At 45.0% G+C, this 14,707-nt stretch overlaps 1 protein-coding gene across 1 annotated transcript in view; it reads left to right on the top strand.

Moving 5' to 3' along the window:
• The window catches only part of Alg3 (Alg3, alpha-1,3- mannosyltransferase), a 162,627-nt gene that overhangs the window by 50,234 nt on the left and 97,686 nt on the right, over positions 1-14,707 (top strand). Inside the window, exon 4 of the mRNA XM_065433730.2 lies at positions 6,196-6,356. Coding sequence (XP_065289802.1) covers positions 6,196-6,356 — 161 coding nt within the window. The remainder of the gene's footprint in view (positions 1-6,195; positions 6,357-14,707) is intronic.

Below are 14,707 nucleotides of genomic sequence, written 5' to 3'. Positions count from 1 at the left end.
AGTGTGTTCATGTATGTTTTACAAGAAAGAAGAAGCGGATTGTAAATCTTTACCAGATAAATAATACCCTGATAAAAAACGAACCTATATACAAGTATCTAGGTGTGACGCTCTCATCCGACTGTTCATGGTCTGCTCATGTAGATGACGTCATTGTAAAAGCTGGTAGGGCACTCAATTTTATTCAGAGGAACTTGAAATGTTCACAGCCGAACCTAAAGAAAACTGCTTACCTAACATGTGTTAGACCAATTTTGGAATACGCCTGTGCCGTCTGGGACCCCGTGCAGAAAAACTTGATTGATAAGCTGGAAAGAATTCAAAACCGAGCTGCTAGGTTCGTCCTGGGGCGGTATGGGCGGAGAGAAAGTTGTACTGAAATGAAACTTGAATTGAATTGGGAGCTGCTTTCCTCTCGGCGGAAAAAGTTGAGACTGAAGTTTTTATACCTCATATTTAATAATAAGACTGGAATTAGCAGTAAAAGCTACTTGAAAGAACCACATTATATTTCTAGGCGTAATGACCATTCACTTAAAATTCGCGAATACCGTGCCAGGACGCACTTGTTTGCGGATTCCTTTTTTGTGAAAACTATTGTGGAGTGGAATCGGCTGTGTGAAGAGCAAGTGTGCTGTACGAATGAAGATTTGTTTTTTTCCCTCCTGTAACCCCCCTGCTATAACGCCTTCGGGCAATGCGGGGTAATTCTTGAATAAAGAATAAATAAAGAAAAAAATGCCCCATAGTGGGTATGCGCCACGGTTTAGGATACAAGACAAGACAAGACAAGATGTCGGCTACGAAGTTCGCCTTTTGCCATCGTTGCCTCTGTTGTTGCCGAAGTGTTGCCTAGCGACAGGGATGAGGACAACATGGAAAGCGATAGCACGGGCAATTCAGGCTTGACAGTGGCAAAAGCTGCACATTACGTCATGAATGCAATCGTAGCGACGAGAACAGCACTGCGCAATGAAAAAGGCGCCCTGCGAGTTCTGCAGCGGTACCGCACGCGTGCATGGGGAACATGTAATGCCAGTGAGGGCTCTGCCATGCAAGTGTTTGCCGAGAAGAGGGGGCTGGCTGAAAACCTGGCTCATAGCTTCAGTTTCAAACTCACAGTGAGTTTGAGGCCGCTGTCATCCCTGCTAGGCCATCGTGGCATCAAACGAAAATAACACTTGCCGCGTGACGTGCATAAATACTGCATGTTTTTTCCCCTTTCATCGCACGCTCTCTAAGTTCTGTTTTTGACAGGTAAGTGGGAGATCTCATGCTATTTGGGTTAAGCAGTACTACCGTTTATACATACTTCTTCCTAGCTCCAGACAACTACAGTTTAACGAGGTTTCACTGTACATGTGATCAGCTTTTCAATTTAAGCTTACTGCAAAATTACAAAGCAACGAATGCAGGCCATATATCCTAATTATTACTGCAGGGATTGAAAAGAAGGAAGATCACTGTCATTAGATGGGCAAATTTAGTGTTGAATTGGGCAGATGCACTTTGCATTGTCAAGTGCAATGTTGGAGACTTAGTGCTACATGAAAAAATAAAGTATCATTTGTTATACACAGTGGCGGCCATTGTGTACATAAAAAGCATTTGAATATAAGTATTTGAAGTGTTGCACTAATGTTGCTTTCTTTCTTAAATACAAAAAACTTGTCTTAGGTTGCTGGTGTTCACAGAAACTGCTTGGACAGCAGCACGATCGTGCTCACAGGCAATTTTCTGATTTGCTGTGATATTACAATGTTCACATTTTTTGCGGGCGAGCACTTTCACCAGATTTCACTGTTATAATGTTACATTGCTCTGCATGTGACGCACCGGCCGAAGCTTCGTGAAGATTTTGTAGTCGAGGGAGGCCTGCGTAATCACATTGCACACCAAATGAGAATATTGTACATTCTCAAATCTATGCAAGCATCAGTGATTGCTCTGAAATGTGTGGTGACTGCATGTATAAATTCCGAACGGACTCGACACACGAGATTACATTCAACGAACACTGATCTTGCTCATGGCAGTCATCACTTTAGTGTTTCTTTGTTTACTGTTCTATTTTTTGTCATTCTCTTGGTTCTTTCAACTTTGTTTGCAGACTCTGATTTTGTTTGTGGTTACTTTAGGGCACACTATGCAGTGAGTGTGCCTACACTTTCACATGTGACAATGACACTTTGTTGAGCTTGGAATGGAAGGCATGACTACATGCACAATGTTATAACATTACAAGTGTTATAATAGATGCAGTTACACTGTAGCGGAGCTTCACATGGCTAAACGAACGCCTACATGAGAAAGTGTTGGCAGGCAGTGTCGCAGTGAGGCAGCATATAGCTATATAGCAGCATATAGCAATGTGGTAAAGTGCACTCCATACCTCTGCTCACAGAAGAAGTCATTTAAATTATTTCTCTGCCTTAGGCTGTATTTATGTTTCAACTGCACAAGTGGTGTTCTTGTGCGATGCCTCTTATTTCATGGCAGAGCCTGGACTGAAAAGCAAATTTTTATTCTTAATAGCCAACATTGTTCCTTTACTTGCAGCAAAAAGAAGTATATGTTGAGCAGTGATCTGAACAGTCGTCAAGGCCTGATATACAGGTCAAGTCCGTTGGCTATATATACATGGCTCCTTGTGCATTCCATCATAATCGCTATTACCAGTGTGTGTTCCACAATGTACACCACTGTTCGTGTCGTGCATACAATCTGGTTAACAAGATTCCTTCACTATAGCATTGGTGACAACTTCTGGGAAAGTTCCGATACGTGTAGGCACATGCTGTTTTAACGATAACTTTGTAGCATTGTTTAGCTGATGAGAAATGGTCACTGGAAAAATATGAACAGGGTGCATAAAAGAACTTTCTCCGCGTCTAGTTGGTGTATACTTGACGATTTTTTTTTTAAGCGCAAACAAAAGACACGGCATAAAGGGAAGCTCAAACGCAGAACAGGCGCCTAGCCTGTGTTTGACCTTCCTTTTGTGCCGTGTCTCTTGCTTGCGCCTTAAAAAAAACTGTAAGAAAACAATGTACACCTGTCAATATGGCCCAAATGGGCACATCGATGTGTGCTACAATTTTTAATGCTGACTGTAGTGTTGGCCTACTAAGTGAAGGCACAGCTAAATATATTGCTACCCGCAAGCCTTTGCCAGCCATGCCAATCACATGCCATCGCAAGCATGGACTAGTGCATTTAGCGAAGATGGCCGAAATCCCTGCAGTGCTCATGCACATGATTGGTGCCACATGTAGGATCACTTTGAATGAAACTAGCGTCCTTCTCGTGTTTTTGTTGGGCTTTAATTGCTCCTCTAGGTTTTTGGGCACAGTCACCATGACATTGATTTGGCAAAATATATACTTGTTTTGTAGCTCGTTGGGTTCACATGTAGTGTAATATATTGTAACGTCACGATCGCACCATGTTAAAACAACACTGTATTTTACATATAAGCCTTGTGCCATAACCTCAGTTTCACTTGGTCCTTCTCTTTCACCATCACTTATCTTCGTCTTCGCCTTTAGTCAACGTTAGTCCTCTCCCTCGGGAGGCTGCCCATCCTGGTCAGCAAGTGACTGCACTAAGGTCGTGATCCTGAATGGACTAAAGTTGAAAAATGTTCAGTTTTACAGGATACGCACAGCGGTCTCTCCTTGCGGTGGGGCACGAGCTTAGTTGTGGGCATAACAGATGTCGCCGAGGTCCTGAGTCGAACACTGCTAACAATGTTCTGCATTGTCTTCCCCTTGTGCTGCAGACACTCTCCAGATTGTCAGCCTCATTCTTATGCAACGCAAAGACACTTTATTCGTAGGCTTTCACTGCACCTGTATGTTTGGTCAGCCCTTTGGCCCTGTTCTCCTGTGTAAGCCCACTGTTCATCATGTTTGGACTATGGCAGGTCTTCTTTTACGCCTGGTTCTCCTTTACTTAGCACCCTCTGCAGGCTTAGACTTTGTGCTGGTGCATCTTAGGGTTGTCCGCATTCTTGTCTGGGACCTTGCTCACATCTACTGACCCCAAGACAGACATGTCTTGGTTAAAAGTGAACTCCCTGTTGGAGTGCAACAGGAACTGGTCGTAGCATCTCGTCTTTGGCAGTGTCTTATTAACCACGGGCTCTCAATAGGTCAGGATAGGTTGCGATAGGTGCTGCAGCTCGACAGGCTTACCATTACTGCAGATGTGCTGCAGGCATCATGTCACCAGTCTTCTCTTTTTTACTAACTCACTTCCTCTTCATTTGCCTTTGTGCCTTGCTTGCTTTACACCGTGACAATATACTCTGCACTTGAACCTCGCTACAACAAAGTTTAAGGGGAGTTGAAAATACAATAGACAGTTTTAGTTTAGCGTATGCTATACCATTGCGTACGCTATAATATAGCAGGTCAATACTGCGCATGTGCAGGATGCTAAACGACTCGTAGCGTATAGCATACACACGCAATTTGTCAGATTTAGCGTTAACGTCTTTGCGTGGTTTGCATAGTTTGCGGGAAACATGGCGGCGGTCTTGGCTGCCAGCTTCGAAATGAATTTGTCGTTGCTTTCGTAAAATGCACTTCGTTCATAGTAAATGACTGAGTGAACGGCTTTTGCTTAGTCTCAGGCAGCTTTGATGACAGAGTTTTATGGATAACCTTGTGGAGTTTTTAAGATCGCTTCTCATTTCGAACGAGTCGAAGCCTAATGAAAGAAACCTTTGAGATGTCAGCTCTGCCTATCGGTAAAGTCGAGAGATGGCTGGGACTACAACATCTGGCCTCTGAGAACGGAAGATCTCACGGGCCAACTAAAACTGCAATAAACATGCGCTGCTTAGTGTACACTTTACTACAGCATATAGTGTACGCAGGTATAATGTGCGCTATACTCTGTCTAATAGATGTCACATGTTGTACACAAGTTAAACACACGAACCGAACCGCTACATGGCCACATGATGATGATGATCTCTATGGCCTTTCCCTTTGTTTTTGGCGATCTGCTGGAGCACAAAATATAGTTCTGGGGTGCTGTTCTGGACATTTTTAACGCGACAGCGTTAAGGAGCTCGTGTCGCAGGAAAGCCGGTGTCGTCGGCGTCAGCGGCGTTGGCCGTGAGCGATAAATTCCAGAAGGCACTTAATAAATAAAAAACATCTTGCAAGATGGGCTGGTGGGAATCAAACCAGGGTCTCCGGGGTGTGAGACGGAGACGCTACCACTCAGCCACCAGTTTGTTCCTTCGAAACGGGACAAAATCGCCTCTAGTGAGTGCGGTATTGCCTTAGAAACGTGCGTAGAAAGTTATACTGCGGTGTATATCGGTAATTATGACCATGTAACTTACAGAAGTCGCAGTTTCTCGAGTACCGAAGTACGTTTCCGCTAAATTTCTTCTGCGCTCTGCGTGTGCGCAGAGCGCAGAAGAAACTCCTCGCAATGTACGGCGCTGCCCCGACATGTGGCGCGCCACTCGCCCCATGACCGCGTCCGCCTTCATGGCACGTCGGGGCCCTGCTATCTCTGCCGATCACGACGTTTGGCTGGCGTAGCGCGTTTGAGTAGGCGGTGCAAACGGGATGCGATAATGCTATCGCGTTCCACTCTTGAAGGCGAAGCTTAAGCATCCTCCAATTTTTTAATTCCGCTATATTGTCAAATGTGCCACCTTGTCAGCTCTGATTGGCTCATAGGGCTGCTATGGCATTGGCTCAAAGTGCTGCCATTGCAAATGTCTGGAATAGCATCTCTGGCCTCTGTATTTTGAAAAAAGTTATTGTAAGAAAAAAAGAGGCGGGGAACGTGTGATGAAAGACCACTGTTGCTTGGCAGCATATTCGTCATGAGAGTTTTGAGCTGCCATGCCAAGCGAGTGTCAAACCTCGTGGAAAGCAATTACTCAGTGGATTTTCTTGGTTTGGGAAAGAAATCTAGTTAGTCTACTGGCAGGACAATTTTACTTGGTTAAAACAAGGTGGCAAAGGCACAGTTCTCCATGGGGCATTGGAAGGGAAATTCCATTAACCAAGTTATATCCATTGTTTCATTATAGCCTGTTTTATCATAACAAGTTTTGAGTGTACATGGAATCAAGGGCTCTCATTTCTAAAATAAATGTGTGTGTGTGTGTTTTACTGTCCTCTGGTTGCGCCATGTAATATGTTGGCACTCTCCCTTTGGCAGGTGCCTCCGTACGTACTTGTCCTCATGTGTGCCACTTCATACCGCATTCACTCCATCTACGTGCTACGGCTGTTCAATGACCCCGTTGCTATGGCCCTGCTGTATGCCTCCCTTAGCTTCCTCATCAGGCGGCGCTGGGTGCTGGGCTGCATCCTGTTCAGGTATGTCTCAGAGTCAAGATTTTTTTACCTGTACCTATGGTGCAAAAGCTGCTTGTCTTGTTTTGATATAGCACTCTGCATTGCAAAATAATTCAGATAAGCATTTTACCCAAGGTGTGCAGATTGCTGCAGTCATGATCAGGCATTCTTCTTTCAACGGAGACCTTGTGCACGTCCCCAATAACTGCCATCTATCTGCCTATAGTAGCATGCTGCACCCATTTTGATGTCCTGAGAAAAATAAGGAAGCAAGCAATTTCTCACAGTGGAAACGGCCATCTTACTGTTTGCTTGCATGCTTGCGAGCTCATAAATAGCCTCTAGCAGTTATAAAGTAGTTTGGGGGGCTGTTGAAGAATAACGTAGTAGCTGAATGGAAGTGTGCCTGGCATGCACAGTGAGCCCATATCTTTCCACCAGTTGGTCTGGTTTTAAGCCTAGGTTTTGAAAGGTCCAACTGCAGAATATTCACCTTGGAAGCCATAATGATGCAGTGCCACCTAGCAGATTTGTGCAAAAGAAAGGCCTCAGCATTTGCAGTGCTGATGTGTGTTGAGCACTTAGCAGCTGTGAATCCAGTCTGCAAAAGAAATGTCTTTGTTGGCAGCAGTGATGCCCGATATCAATGCATTCAGCATTGTTTTGCACCAGATTCTTGACACATCCTCCATTCTGGGTGTTTGCTCTGTTTGGAGCTCATTTTCCTCATTGTCATGTAAGCCTGATTTTTGTTGTTGGGGCTATTTTCATAACAATGAAGAATTGCATGCCAACATACCTTGCCTGTTGAGGTCTTTGAAGTGCATGCATACATCACCACTCTCATTGCCTGTGAGTGCAGTTCGAGAGTAAACCTTGCAGAGACTACCTGGCATGATTGTGCAAAAGCACAGAGGTTAGCATGTCCAGCTTCCAAGTACACATTGCTGCAGTGACACGGGTTTTAATACTAGTGCTGGTGTTAGGCAAAGCTTTATACTGAGTGCTTACTTGGCTACTCTCTGCACGTTTTGACCACATTTGCATGTGCCACCTGAGGTGTTGCAACCACTTGACTGTTCCACCACTATAGAAGTTTCTGCTGACTGGGTGGGCACTGCTGCTGCTTGCATGCCCAAATAGCTGGCACGCAGGACATCACCTGGGTTTTGAATCGAACCGAAAACCGTACATGAACTGAAATTCTAGTCAGTCCTGAACCCAAACCGATATTCTTAGAGCGGGCCTGAAACCGAACTGAACCCGAACCGAAAAAAGTAATAGTAGTTAACAGTTCAGCACAAAACAGTTCAAGCATGTAGGATGCAAATGGGTGCTAAATAAATAAACGAGTTTTCAAAGTAATTTTTTTCCAGTCGGCCCACCCCACAGGAACATAGTTAAGGCTCATGAATTGAGCGAGAATGGGGATAGACGATAGGGATGTGCTGATGACTATATGGCCACTTTGACAGAGACGCTTGCACTTCTGAACCTGGCCATGGGGCTGAAACATCATTTCGGGGGCAGCGCACAACCACCATTTCTGAAGGAGCCCACACTAATTCAGCCATGAGGCCAGCTGAACAATAAAATGCACATGCAAGGACACACTCTAGAGAGCAAGAAACATGGGGACTTCAAGAATGGAAAATAGGAAAACCAACTAGTTCATCACCTCAGCTTCTTGTAACAGTAACTCTTCGGTCGCTAATGGGTGCCGTCATCTTCCCAGTGCATGGTGACAACGGCTGTAAATGGCAAAAAAAATCGCTTTTGTTGTGTGCCATGGTTTAACACACATTGAATGTTTCCAAGCACAGTACAATGAGCTCTTCGATTTCTAAAAATCAGTCCTTTGAAACAATGTGTGTGATTTGGACAATTTTGTCCGCGTTTAGTCATCGCAAGACTCTGCATCACATGCTGTTGCATCAAGTTAGCTGCGGTGCTTAGTACAAGCTGTCCTTGTTCATCGTTCCAAAGCATAAATCTACTAGACTAGAAGCTTGGAGTTGTAAGTTATGTAATACAGTGTGAATCCACCCTCTGTCACACATCACAGTTTACATACCACCAGTCCATTAGTAAATAATTTAAGCAAGAGAAAGATGAACCAACCATGCTGCTGTCAGTGCGTGGAGGCTAAGCCTACCCTATGTAGACACAGGCATTCTCACTAATTAGGTCTGTCTTTCTGTCTTTTATATGCACCTGAAAATTTCTCCGTATCAGAGAACTCTATTCATAAACTGCACGTCCTAGAGAAAAACATTGTTACTCATTCTTATCAAGGTGCCTTGACTCCTTTCTGATAGCTCATTTTCGAAAAAGTCATTGCTAGAATTGCGGCAATGACGTCAATACAAAAAGTTTATCCAAGTGCTCCACATCGTGGTTCGAATGAGTCTACAAAGCAAAATAAAAAAAAGACCCAATGCAGAATCACGTGGCCACTGCACACGTTGTCGGCATCTCAATGCCCAGATTTACGCGGCATCCTCATATTCGATTGTATCTGAAAATTTTACTATTCAACTACCCTTGTAAACTTCTACTGTTGTCTGCATGCTCAGTATAGATGACAATAAGAGGAAATATGTAAAAAGGCAAAGAAGCACCCTGGATGGCACCGTGGGCAGCACTGCAATCTTTATTACCCTTGTAGGGGTGCAGGCTGCTGGCCTTGTTTTCTATGGAGTTACTCGGTGGTTATAGAAGTAATACCTAAACGTCCTCATCACAAAAATATGCATCATCAAGAGCACAGTTTCTTTAATAAATCGAACCTTTCTATAGAAATACCACGGTCGAGACAACGCTTTATTCCAAGAAGGAAAAATGGCGCCAACGTAATCAACGAACGCGAGCCGATGATTGATGATGACTTTGTACAGATGAAGATGAAATCCGCATAAATGCTTAGACTAATTTCCCCCGTGAACAGAAGCGGCCAGCCTGGCCGCGCATTAGACGGCGGAACGAAGATGAAAGGGCTTCAGGCAGGAAACATGCACGATCTCTGTTCCGCAGCAGCGTCGGTCAGTTGGGGAATCAACAGGTGTAACGCGATAGTTCACTGGCGAGGTCTGCTCTATGACTTTGTAGGGGCCAATATATCGAGACTCAAGCTTCTCACATAAACCGGGTGTTTGTATAGGTGTCCGCACATCGTCACCAGGGCGGTAGGAAAAGATGTGGTCAGAGGCATCGTGCCAATGTTTGCGATCGTCTTGGCTTGCTTCAGTGTTGATATGGGCATGACGATGACCTTGGGCAAGCCAAAACACAAACTGGTCGCAAATGAATCGTGAAACGTTGACGGGGCCAGAGAAGAAAGAAACGTCGAGTGATGAGGTGGGGTGGCAGCTATATACTAAGAAAAACGGAGAGTATCCGGTGGTCCGTTGAACAGACATGTTGTATGCATCTGTTACAAATGGGAGAATCGCATCCCAGTTACGATGGTCAGGTTGAATATACATGTATAGCATGTCGCACAGCGTGCGATGAAATCGCTCTGTTAGGCTGTTGGTTTGAGGGTGGTAGCTAGATGTTGTCTTGTGCACAGTGTTGGACGCTTGCAAAACTTGATTAAGAGTGCTTGAAAGAAATGCCTTGCCTCGGTCGCTCAAAAGAATGTGAGGTGCCCCATGACTTAACTAGATAGCCTGCAAGAAGAAGGCCGCTACTTCTGAGGCAGCTCCTGAACGTATTGCGGCTGTTTCAGCGTACCGGGTCAAGTGGTCAACAGCAGTGACAATCCATCTGTTGCCGTCTGGAGTAGGTGGGAGTTGCCCGAAACGGTCAATGCCAACGACAGAGAAGGGTTGTGCTGGACAAGGAAGTGGTTGTAGTGTCCCGACCGGAGCAGTAGTAGGTCGCTTAAGGTGTTGGCAAAGCGTGCACGAGGCAACATATCTAGCTACCCTTGTAAAAGGACCTGGCCAAAAGAATCGGCTGCGTATGCGCTCGTGTTTTGTGGTAGCCCAAGTGCCCTGACGTAGGGTCATCGTGTGAGGCCTGCAGAACAGCAGCGCGAAGAGAGCGCGGTAAAACGGGAACCTATCGATGGCCTTTCGGGTGAAAAATGTACCGGTAGAGCACGTCGCCTTAAACTTGAACAGTTTAAGCTGTTTCCATAGCCTGACATTGGGTGGAGATGAAACACCGCTAAGGCGATTAATAATACCATGGCAATAAGAATCTGCGCGCTGGTGAGTGGAAAGCACTGAAGGGCGGTTTGATGGAGTCAAGGAGGAAATCAGTGTAATAGATTATGCGTCCTCCATGCGGCCAATTTGACAAGGTGATGTGATGGGCTCCGATGATAGTGGTAATGGGCATCGTGAAAGAGCATCGGCATCTTGGTACTTCCTTCTGGACTTGTATATGACATCAAAGTCATACGCTTGTAATCAGAGCATCCAGCGGCCAAGGCGTCTAGACAAGTTCTTGGTTGCCAACAACCAATATCGTGCATGGTGGTTGGTCACAACCGTGAAATGTCGACCGTGGATGTATGGACGAAATTTCTGAATGGACCAGACAACAGCCAAACACTCTTGTTCGGTTATCGAGTACTTTTCTGCGGAAGTCAGAACGCGGCTTGGACATACAACAACCTTTTCGCAAAATTCGGGGTTGCGCTGCAGCAGTATGGCACCAATTCCTTGACCACTAGCGTCAGTATGCAGTAATGTGGCCGCCTTGTCATCAAAATGACAAAGAACAGCTGGGGATTTTAGTGCGCACTTGAGTTCTTGGAACGCAGCTTCACACTAATCGTTCCAATAGAAGGAACTGGAACTAGCAAGGAGGTTGTGGAGGGGCGAGGCAATGCTGGTGAAGTTCCGGGTAAAACGTCGGAAGTATAAGGCCAGTCGAAGGAAGCTGCACAGTTCTTTTGCATGAACTGGGCGTGGAAAGTTGGGCACTGCTGAAATTTTGTCCGGATCGGGCTGGATGCCGTCTTTGCTAACGAGATGACCCAGGACTTTAATCGTTATGCTAGCGAAACGGCACTTCGTCGTGTTTAGTTGAAGTCCAGCATTAGAAAGGCATGTGAGCACTTTATCTAAGCGTTGCAGATGGTCAGTGAAAGTCTAGGAAAACACGACGATGTCGTCGAGGTAACATGGACAAGTTTTCCACTTGAGGCGGTGAAGAACAGTGTCCATCATTCTTTCAAATGTGGCGGGAGCATTGCATAGGCCGAAAGGCATTACGTTAAACTCGTGACGGCTGTCCGGAGTAGAAAAGGCGTCAGCTTGTGGCAAAGTCTAACAGGTAGGTGTGTTAACAAGTGCTTGCAAGAACATAACCTATCCTTAAGCGGGGACCAGGCAAGCAATTTGGTGGTTCATTACCGTGGCTGCAATAAGCGCAAAAAAAGTGCACCATTTTTTGGTCGTGTGACCATTTTAGGGAAAGGCAAGACCGGATACGAATGCAAAATCTCAGAAGCTTTTCACATTGGAAATGAGAAAGAAATTTGTGTCATTCATGCGTCTTTGTGTTTAACAAACAAGGAATGTGCTTACCTATCGAGTATGTAAAACATGATTAATAAAAAACTGACATTCATGCACAGGTCTTGGGAGGAGTAGAAGTTGTGCATGCGTCGGTTGTTTTCACATGGTAATGTATCTTCGAGGTGTTATCTGTGCACATGTCTTGGGAGGAGTTGAAGATGCACATGCGTTGGAGGCAATGTAAATTTCAATAAAGTATAGTAAGCGTCCAGCGTCCGTTCATGTCTAACGCCTTTTCCTTGTGTGCTCATCCTTTGTGTGTCGCTGGTACCCCCTTTTTCAAGTTCATCATGCACCAACTGGCCCAAGAGCTTGCGCTAATGTAAAACAACAACTCGTCCGAGTCAAAGACCACCTCGAAAAAGAAAGATTTCTGGGCATCATCTACAACATCCCTTGCCAGGACTGCCAGGCATGCTAGGTAGGCGAGACGGGGAACCTTAAACGAAGGCTACAGCAGCACCGCAGTGATGTAGCCAAAGGACACACGGTTTCCAGCACCCTGGCAGAGCATCACGAAAAGACTGGACACAGTATTACCTGGCATTCGGCTTCTGTCATTGAAGGAGAGAAAAAATTACCATCCCGATTGCTCCCTCAATCATTCTGCATACAATCTACTACTAACATGATAAACCGGACACGGGGCCCCCTCCCTGAGTTGTACGCAAGCGCATTACATCTTCCGACGCATATATAATAAAGACCATCATGCATTCGTTCATTGTGAACAAGGCACCCGTGGTGGGCGCTGAAACGTCAACCAATGTTTTGAATTTTTTCAGTTGGCGAGTGTACGTTTATTCAGCCATATTCTTTCCTCGCCAGACGAGTTTGCGTCAACCCTCGACTTCACTGCTGAATGTCGTATGCTGTTGTGGCCATCTTGGTCGTGTTGGAAAGAACTACTACTCTTCTTCAATTTCCCGCCACATTTTCGTTCATCCCCCTATTCACTATTTAGAAATACCGCTCTGAAAGAAAGTCCCAGCATGTGACCCCATTCGGCCATTCAGTGCACGTCACTAAATAAAGTCCTGCAGTTGACTTAGGCGGCTGGCGTCATCTGCTACGGTGCGCGGACGTGCTTGAAAAGTGAACTGTGATGCCATTTGGAAGCCGCTCGCCTCGTGCACCGCCTATAGAGGCGCCACTGATAGCCACCTAGCGGGTGCTTCCAACAGACAAACAAACAAATCGCTCGTCATATCGCTCGTCATTTCAACCTGTTCAGTCCGGTATGCCTCAAGGTTCCGTTTTGGGACCCACTCTATTTTTAATTTATATAAATGATATTCATCAGGGTATAGACTCAGAAATCCGGTTATATGCCGATGATTGCGTTCTGTATCGGCCATTAAAATGTTAGGGTGATTGTGATAAATTACAAAATGACTTGATTGAAAAATGGTGCTCAGACTGGCAAATGAGCGTAAATACCTCGAAAACTAAACTTATAAGATTTACTACTTGCAGTGAAATTACGAAACACACATACTTTCTTAATGGTGAGGCTCTAGAAACTACAGAATCATTTAAATATCTACGTGTTCATCTTTCTTTGACTTTGTCTTGGCATAATCACGTGGGTTGTATTGTTTCCGCTGCATGCAAATCTCTTGGCTTCATTCGTCGAACGCTTCGTCAGGCTAACAGTGATACTAAGCTTCTTGCATATACCACCGTACTTCTTTCAAAGATTGAGTATGCCTCATTTATATGGAACCCGCAGCAAACGCATCTTATTAACAAATTAGAATCTTTGCAGAACAAGGCAGTGCGATTTATTACAGGTAACTATTCACAACACTCATAATCATCATCATCATCAGCCTGGTCACGCCCACTGCAGGGCAAAGGCCTCTCCCATATTTCTCCAACAACCCCGGTCATGTACTAATTGTGGCCATGCCGTCCCTGCAAACTTCTTAATCTCATCCGCCCACCTAACTTTCTGCCGCCTCCTGCTACGCTTCCGTTCCCTTGGAATCCAGTCCGTAACCCTTAATGACCATCGGTTATCTTCCCTCCTCATTACATGTCCTGCCCATGCCCATTTCTTTTTATTGATTTCAACTAAGATGTCATTAACTCGCGTTTGTTCCCTCACCCAATCTGCTCTTTTCTTATCCCTTAACGTTACACCTATCATTCTTCTTTCCATAGCTCGTTACGTCGTCCTCAATTTGAGTAGAACCCTTTTTGTAAGCCTCCAGGTTTCTGCCCCATAGGTGAGTACTAGTAAGACACAGCTATTATACACTTTTCTTTTGAGGGATAGTGGCAACCTGCTGTTCATGATCTGAGAATGCCTGCCAAACGCACCCCAGCCCATTCTTATTCTTCTGATTATTTCCGTCTCATGATCCGGATCCGCAGTCACTACCTGCCCTAAGTAGATGTATTCCCTTACGACTTCCAGTGCCTCGCTGCCTATTGTAAATTGCTGTTCTCTTCCGAGACTGTTAAACATTACTTTAGTTTTCTGCAGATTAATTTTCAGACCCAGTCTTCTGCTTTGCCTCTCGAGGTCAGTGAGCATGCATTGCAGTTGGTCCCCTGAGTTACTAATCAGGGGACCAACACTCAAGTATCACCAAAATAAAACATGACCTATGACTCATCCCATTGCAGGCTAGAAGAAAGATATCTCGGCTAACTTTCTTCCATCAGCTTTTTCATAACCCAAATATATTCTCTCATACACACATCTTACCAGCCAAAAGAAAATTCTCACGAATTGATCACGAATTTAAGGTCGAACACCCATTTGCACGTACTAAACTATTGCAGTTTTCGTGTCTGCACTTAGCCAATTCGGAATGGAATCATCTCCCA

This window comes from Dermacentor albipictus, chromosome 2 (assembly GCF_038994185.2).
Source record: "Dermacentor albipictus isolate Rhodes 1998 colony chromosome 2, USDA_Dalb.pri_finalv2, whole genome shotgun sequence".
Lineage (NCBI taxonomy): Eukaryota > Metazoa > Arthropoda > Arachnida > Ixodida > Ixodidae > Dermacentor > Dermacentor albipictus.
This window is presented reverse-complemented; position numbering and strand designations above follow the sequence as displayed.